This window comes from Piliocolobus tephrosceles, chromosome 17 (assembly GCF_002776525.5).
Source record: "Piliocolobus tephrosceles isolate RC106 chromosome 17, ASM277652v3, whole genome shotgun sequence".
Taxonomy (NCBI): domain Eukaryota; kingdom Metazoa; phylum Chordata; class Mammalia; order Primates; family Cercopithecidae; genus Piliocolobus; species Piliocolobus tephrosceles.
Window position 1 is genome coordinate 69,198,973 of NC_045450.1, and position 8,216 is coordinate 69,207,188.

General features: G+C 49.1%; 1 protein-coding gene across 1 annotated transcript; it reads right to left on the reverse strand.

The window, feature by feature from the left end:
• Positions 1-1,047: 1,047 nt before the first annotated feature.
• LOC111552577 lies at positions 1,048-3,635 on the reverse strand. Its single transcript, XM_023226893.1, has 2 exons — positions 3,282-3,635; positions 1,048-1,626 (listed from the first exon to the last, which is right to left on the reverse strand). The coding sequence occupies exons 1-2, from the start codon at positions 3,574-3,576 to the stop codon at positions 1,313-1,315; spliced, it is 609 nt and encodes a 202-aa protein (XP_023082661.1). The 5' UTR covers positions 3,577-3,635; the 3' UTR covers positions 1,048-1,312.
• Between the last annotated feature and the right edge of the window lie 4,581 nt (positions 3,636-8,216).

An 8,216-nucleotide genomic window follows, 5' to 3' on the forward strand; every position in this document is an offset into this window, starting at 1 on the left:
CCCAGAAGGCAGAGGTTACAGTGAGTGGAGATTGCATCACTGCACTCCAGCCTGGGACAGAGCGAGACTGCATCTCAAAAAAAAAAAAAAAAAAAAAAAAAAATGGTGCACGTCCTCTTTTGACCCTCTGCTGGCTATCTGCCCTTGGGAAATACCTGCCCATATGCATGAAGCAGCATGGATGTTTATGCAGGGATGTTCCTTGCAGCATTGTTTGCAACAGTAAAGAATTGGAAATATCCTAAAATGTTCATCAGTAAGTGAGTGGTTAAATGATGGTACATTTACACTACGGAATCTGTCACCATAAGAAAGAATGCTATGTCTATATCCGGGTTTCTCAACCTCAGTACAATTGACATTTGGGCTGGATCATTCTTTGTGGTGGGGGAGTGTCCCGTGCATTGCAGGAGGTTTAGCGGCATCCCTGGCTCTACCCACTAGATGCCAGTAGCACCAACCTCCTTGGTGTGACACCCAGAAATGCTTCCAGACATTACCAAGTGTTCCCTAAGGGTAAAATTGCCAGTGGTTGAGAACAGCCAGTCTATATGCAGTGAAATATAAAGATCTCCAAAACAGACTAATACATGAAAAAAAAAGTTACAGAACTGTATGCATTTAAAAAATACAATCTTGTCAGGTGTGGTGGTTCGAACCTGTAATCGCAGCACTTTGGGAGGCCAAGGAGGGAGGATCGCTTCAGCCCAGGCATTTGAGACCAACCTGGGCAGCACAGGGAGAACCCCCTCCTTACAAAAAAATAGAAAAAATTAACTGGGCATGGTGGTGTACACCTGTAGTCACAGCTATTCAGGAGGCTGAGGCAGGAGGATTGCTTGAACCCAGGAGGCGGAGGTTGCAGTGAGCCGTGATTGCACCACAGCACTCCAACCTAGGTGGCAGAGCAAAATCATGTCTCAGTAAGTAAGTAAATAAATAAATAAACAAATAAATAAAGCTAAGCTATTTATCTATATAGACAGCTGGGCGCGGTGGCTCATACATAGATACAGATACAGAGATAGAGTCGTTCATTCAGTGAGTTTTATTGAGCATCTGCCCCACGCCTGGAACTGTTCTTGGTGCCAAGGAAGTAACGATGATCAAAATGAAGTCCCTGCTCTTCTGGAGATTACACTCTAGAGATTACACTCTGGAGATTACACTCTGGCTTCTGGCGGGGAAAGACAGGCAATAGACACACGGTGTCAGGTGGTGATAAGGGCTACAAAGAAAGATAAGTGGGGCTCGGGGATCTCAAAAAGACACAGGGTGTTGTTTTAGAGTGGGGTCAGAGCAAGCCTCTCCACTAAGGTGACATTGAGCAGGGAGCTGCATGAATGAGGGACCAGCATGGGAACTTAGAGGTCAACGGGCTCCAGGCAGAGCAGGAGGCCCCCTGAGGCAGGATGGTGCTGTGTGAGCAGGAGGCCCAGCGAGGAGAACCGAGTGCCCGCAATGGAGTAAGTGAGGACCGCAGTGGGCGATGAAGCCAGTGAGACATCGGGGTCGAAACCACAGCCGGCCTTTGTTGCATAGCATTGACTTTGTGTTTTGCCTCGAGAACTGAAGACATCAGGAGAATATCCAGCTTGGAATGTAAAGAGGCCAGGGTGGACGGTTCTGGGAGTAATGGAAGAGAAAAGGGGGAGGGAGAGAGGCAGAGAGAAAAGGAAGAAAGGAAGGAAAGGAAGGAGGGAGGAGGGGAAACACCAGATTGTCTAGCTCACCGAGGAGTTCAAATCCCAGCTCCTCCACCTCCTCAGGCAACCAGCTTCACCTCTCTGAACTTCAGTTTCCTCTTGGGTAAAATGGTTTAACCATGCCGCCTCTCTCATAGGAGAGAATGTTGTCAGCAAAGTTCCCATTACGGCACTTTTTCTATAGGCCTTCAGTGAAAACGGAAGATTCGCCCTGTCCTGCCCCCTCCCCAGATGACTCAGACAACTCCTCTGCAGCATTGCTGTGGCCCAGGGGCCCCTGTTTAGGCTGTAGGCTCCCATGGAGGCTCAGAGGGAACGCCTTTCCACATGTTAAAGAAACCTGAGACCCTAAGTTCATATCAACTGCAGACCTTTGGGCCTATGGCTATTGCCAAGAAGAGCCTTTTAGAAAAACATCCCAGCAGGGGCCGGGTTTGAAGACCTCCAGGGGCTTGTGGGAGCCAACATTTTCTTCTGTCTGACAGCCCCCTCCAACTCCCCCAGCCCAGGATCCCTCCCTGACAGCTGGCGGGCGGAGCCTGCTTCCAGAGGCTGGGCTTTGGGGTTGGGGTCTCTCTCTCAGCCCAGGAATAACCCAGCCCCCATCCGTCCCCCTCCACAGTTCACCCTGCAGGAGAGGTCAGGCCCTCCCACAGCATCTGCTTAAGATGCTCATAAATCCACGGGGACAATCCCAGGCCTGGGGCATCTCCATGTCACATAAGTGGGGAGGGGGGTGCTTGGCTAAAAAGACGGCCTCGAGAGGCTATAAAGATAGCAGCACACGGCTGGGCGTGGTGGCTCAATCCCACCACGTGGTAGCTGTAATCCCAGCACTTTGGGAGGCTGAGGCAGGCGGATCACCTTAGGTCAGGAGTTTGAGACCAGCCTGACCAACATGGAGAAACCATGTCTTTACTAAAAACACAAAACTAGCCAGGCGTGGTGGTGCATGCCTGTAATCCCAGCTACTCGAGAGGCTGAGGCAGGACAATCACTTGAACCCAGGAGGCGGAGGTTGCAGTGAGCTGAGATCCCACCATTGCACTCCAGCCTGGGCAACAAGAGCAAAACTTCATCCCAAAAAAAACAAAAAAAAAGACAGCAGCACACGGCTCACTTTTCCCTCAGACTCTGCAGGGCCATGGAAACAGCCACAGGGACTCAGGCAGCGGAAGAGAATGTTCTAGAATCCCTGGCAGGAGCCAGGGGACCTGGCGATGCAGCCGGGTGCATCTATTCAGGCTTTCAAGCCTCCAGCGACCTGGATTCCTGCTGTCTCTACGCCTCTCACACGGAGCCAGCCTGTGGGATGAGTGGCTCCCTGCTCCCACTGCCCCCACTCCTCCGTGTTGGTCGGCCAGGGCAATGAGAATATGCTTGCTTTGATGAAATGTCAATCACTTTTATATAAATATCTATATTTAGGACTCCTTTAGAAAATAAGAAGATCTGGGAGCACACAGTCACCATGCAGCTGCCCCCTTTAGAAAGACACGTGCCCTCCCCTGGCCACAGTCTCCACCTCTCCCTGTTGTCTCCTTGGTGCCCAGCCTCCAGCCCTCCTCCCCTTACTTGCCAGGCCCCGGAGGCCTTGGATCCCCAGTCTCCTGCCCAGAGATGCTCCGGGGCGGCCAATCCCATGCCAGATGAGGGTCTCAATGGAGTAGGGAGGCAGGCCGAGATGCAGGAGGCCTTTCCCGCTTAGAATCAGCAGCTGGGGCACGGAGGGTGGAGGAAGAACATGCCGAGGTCTCAAGCCAGAGAACACGGGGCTGATGGGGAGGTGGCAGAGACGGCCTGCTGGGAGAAGCAGGAAAGGCAGAGGATGTGTCCATGCGGCCGGAGCCCTGACCCGTGGTGGGGCCATTGTGTCGGCAACCAGGACACGCGCTTGTCTGAGCTGCAGGAAGAGAGAGCTGTGTGCACATCCTGTCATCAGAGCAGCTTGAAATAAATGCCCCTATTTGTGTATCCGATTGGCAACAAGTAAAAAGATTAATGATAGGAGACAGAAAGCAGATGAGAGGCTGCCGGGGGCCAGGGAGGGGGTGGGGAGTGACTGACTAATGGATACGAGGTTTCCTTTTGGGGTGACAGGAAAATTCTGGGACGAGAGCAGCAGGGGTGGCACAATATTGTGAGTGTGCTGAATGCAACGGACTGGATCACTTTAAAATAGTTAAAACAGTAAGTCCTACGTCGTGTGTATTTTACCACAGTTTAAAAAAAGACTCATATCCATTGTTGGTGAGGGCAGGGGGAAAGGGGGCAGGCTATCAATCCACACGTGGCTTCAGGAGGACAATTTGGTAATTCACATCCATCATTTCCTTTTTTATTTTTTAATTTTAATTTTTTATTTTTTGTAGAGACGGGGATCTCACTTTGTTGCCCCAGCTGGTCTCAAACTCCTGGCCTCAAATGATCCTCCCAATTCGGCCTCTCGAAGTGCTGGAATTACAGAAATGAGCCACTGCTCGTGCCAGCACACATCAATAATTTAAATGGTTAGCCCAAAAATCTTTTAGAAATCCATCCCACAGAAATTCTGAAATAAAGATGTGCGTGCAAGGAGGTTCAAGATAGAAATGTTCCTTAAAAGCACAATTGCTGGAAGCCATAGGAATGCCTTACCAGTTTTCTTTTGCTGTGTAACAAAGTACAAGAAACTTCATGACTTCAAATAACACTCTTCCCTCCCCATAAAAACACCCAGGTCACTGGTGATGTCACAGTTCTGCAGTTCAGAAGTCTGGACAAGCACGGCTGGATTCTCTGCTCAGGGCATCCAAAGGCCAAAATCAAGGTGCCAGCTCACTGCATTCTCACCTGGAGCCCAAGGGCGTCTTCTGAGATCACTTAGTGGCTTTAAGACAGAGGTTCCCATATTTCCCGACTGACTGTGAGAGCCAAGAGTCATCCTTATCTCCTGAAGGCCTCTCTCAGGTCCTTTCTGACCCACCCCCGCAGCAATAGAGAATTTCCCTCAAGGTAAATCCCTCTCCTACTTACAATCTCCCTGTCAGAGAGAATCCCAGCCCTTTTAAGGGCTTGACTAATTGGGTCAGGCCTACTGAGGGTCATCTCCCATTCTTAAAGTCAACAACGTCATAAAACACCCTCTAATCTAATCACGGACTGATACCACTATCATATTTGTAGGATCCTCTATGGGTTATAGACATCAGCCTGCAACAGTGTCTGTCAATAGTGGACCAATTCATCTCCATAATCTCAAATACTGGAGAGTTTTTCAATAAATGAGGTAGAGCTATATGAACATTTTCCTTGAGACATTATTAACGACATGCAAATAATTGATGCAATTTCATCAGTTTCTTTGATGTAATTGCAAAACTACACATATACATATTATATATATATAATTTCACATATAATTGTATATGTACAATTTCACTTATATATATAAAATTTCATTTAAAAAAAAATCTATGCATGGCCCAGGTGCGGTGACTCACACCTGTAATCCTAGCACTTTGGGAGGCCGTGGCAGGCAGATTGTCTGAGCTCAGGAATTCAAGACCACCCTGGGCAACACGGTGAAAGCCCGTCTCTATTAAAAGGCAAAAAATTAGCTGGGCATGGTTGTGAGTACGTATAGTTCCAGCTACTCAGGAGGCGGAGGCACAAGGGTCACTTGAGCCCAGGAGGCAGAGGTTGCAGTGAACTGAGATCATGCCAGCCTGGACAACAGAGTGAGACTCCGTCTCAAAAAAAAAAAAAAGAAAGAAAGAAAGCTATGCATGCTTGTACAAGTGTGTGTGTACATGCACAAAGAAAAGTCTGGAAGAATATAGACCAAACTATAAATAGCAAGTACCTCAAAGAAGTGAGGCTGTATGAAGCAGAATTTTCACTTTTTATTTTATATACTCTATATCATTAAAATTAGTTACATTGAATATGTATTACTTTCACAGTTAAAAAGATTAAGGGCCAGGCGCAGTGGCTCACGCCTGTAATCCCAGCACTTTGGGAGGCTGAGGCGGTGGATCACCTGAGGTCAGGAGTTCGAGATCAGCCTGGCCAACATGATGAAACCCCGTCTCTACTAAAAATACAAAAATTACCCAAGCATGGTGGCACACACCTGTCATCCCAGCTACTCAGGAGGCTGGGGCAGGAGAATCACTTGAACCCAGGAGGCAGAGGTTGCAGTGAGCCGACATCACACCAGTGCACGCTAGCCTGGGCAACAAGAGGAAAATTCTATCTCACAAAAAAAAAAAAAAAAGTTTAAAACATTAAATTAAAAAAAAACTCACAATGTAATCACTAAATGTTTAAGGTTCATAAAGGAAAGCTGGTCCCCCCTCACTGGGAGAAATTACCAAGCCAGCTTGGTCCTTTGTTTTGTTTTCTGTTTGTTTGTTTTGAGAAAGGGTCTCACTCTGTCACCCAGGCTGGAGTGCAATGGCACCATCACAGCTCATTGCAGCCTCAACCTCATGGACTCAGGTGATCCTCCAGCCTCAGCCTCCCAAGTAGCTGAGACTACAGGTGCGTACCATCACACCTGGCTAATCTTTATTTTTCTGTAGACATGGGGGGGGAGGGGGGTCTCATCATGTTTCCCAGCTGGTGTCAAACTCCTGGGCTCAAGTGATCCTCCCTCAGCAGCCTCTCAAAGTGCTGGGATTGCAGGCGTAAGCCACTGTATCCAGCCCAGACTTGTTATTTTTCCATTTTGAACTATTTCTTAATGACTCTTGAACTTCCTCATTGTTCAGTGAGAGGTCTAGAAATCAGAGTGTGGTGAGGACCCGGAACCACACCCGGTGCTCTGTTCTCTCAGAGGGGCCCAAATGCCTCTGTGCAGGCAGCTGCAGGGAAGAGGGACTGTCCACGCTGGCGGTCAGCAGCACCCCTGAGACCTGAATCAGGCTGAGGGTCAAGAGCTGGAGAGGATGGAGTGGGGTGGGCTCACACACCAGGCAGCAGGGATGGGTTCCCAGGGGGGTTGTATAAATCAGGCTTGATGCCAAAAGTAGGAATGATTCTATTCTGCCAGAGAGTCACAGACTAGGCCACCCCAAAATATGCCATTCTGGCATCAGGATTATTTTGAGCTGAAGACAGTTGAGAAGAAGCAGATGAAGGAAAAGCTCTGCCCTCCCCTATTTAAGCAGGACATAGATTTTTTTTTTCTTTTCTTTTTTCTCCATTGAGACAGTGTCACTCAGTAGCCCAGGCTGTAGTGCAGTGGCGCGATCTTGGCTCAATGTAACCTCCGCCTCCCGGGCTCAAGTGATTCTCCTGCCTCAGCTTCCCGAGTAGCTGGGACTACAGATGCATACCCCATGCCCAGCTACTTTTTTTTTTTTTTTTTTTGAGACAGAGTTTCACTCGTGTTGCCCAGGCTGGAGTGCAGTGACGCGATCTCAGCTCACTGCAACCTCACCTTCTGGGTTCAAGCGATTCTCTTGCCTCAGCCTCCTGAATAGCTGGGACTACAGGCACCTGCCACCATGCCTGGCTAATTTTTTGTGTTTTTAGTAGAGATGGGGTTTCACCATGTTGGCCAGCCTGGTCTTGAACTCCTGACCTCAAGTGATCCGCCTACCTCGGCCTCCCAAAGTGCTGGGATAACAGGCGTGAGCCACCGTGCCTGGCCCTAAAAGCAGGACATAGATTTCTAACAGTGCTTCCTGGTCATCTTTCTACCAGGAAGGGCAGAAATTCATCACCAGACATAGCCCTAGACCCTTACTGCTCAGATGACACCAGAGGAATCTACGTAACAAACTTTGCTAACTGGCCCTTATCTTCTCTCGGTTTCCCCATCTTTGCCTTCCCCCAATCTTCTGTTGCCCCAGAAACTCCAAGTCCTTTTTTTTCTTTTTCCTTTTGGTCTTGTCCCTTCTGTACAGATGTGTTGCTTTTTTGGTTGAGGTGGAATGCAAGTTCAAGTTCTCACCACCCCGGGGTTACTCGTCAGTGGATGATCCTGGGTGTGACATCCACATTAACATGTGACACACATGATAATAAACTTCTGTGGGTTTTTCTCTTGCTAATGTGTCTTGAGACAGGCTCTCACTCTGTCACCCAGGCTGGAGTGCAGTGGCACTGTCACAGCTCATTGTAGCCTCAATCTTTTGTCAGTTCATAGGGCCTCAGCCAAGGAGCCTAAGGTGGGTAGAGGAAAATGAACAATTTCCTCCTGTACATAAGTATTTCAGGCAGAAGACAACTGAACACAAGGTGTTGGATGCTGACAAAACTGACGGGTTGGCTGGAGGACTGTAAGGACCCCCCAGGTGCTGCAGAACCCACTCACCAACAAGGCTGCCTGATCAGGAATGCGCAGAATCAGAAACCTGCCCCAGGGACTGTTGAGCCAAGCACATCCTCAGAGCTGCAACCCAGAGATCAGAGGCCCCACAGCTGCCTCCAAACCTGCCTCTGCACACCCTCAGAGCTGCAACCCGGGGGCCACAGGCCCCACAGCTGCCTCCAAACCTGCCTCTGCACACCCTCAGAGCT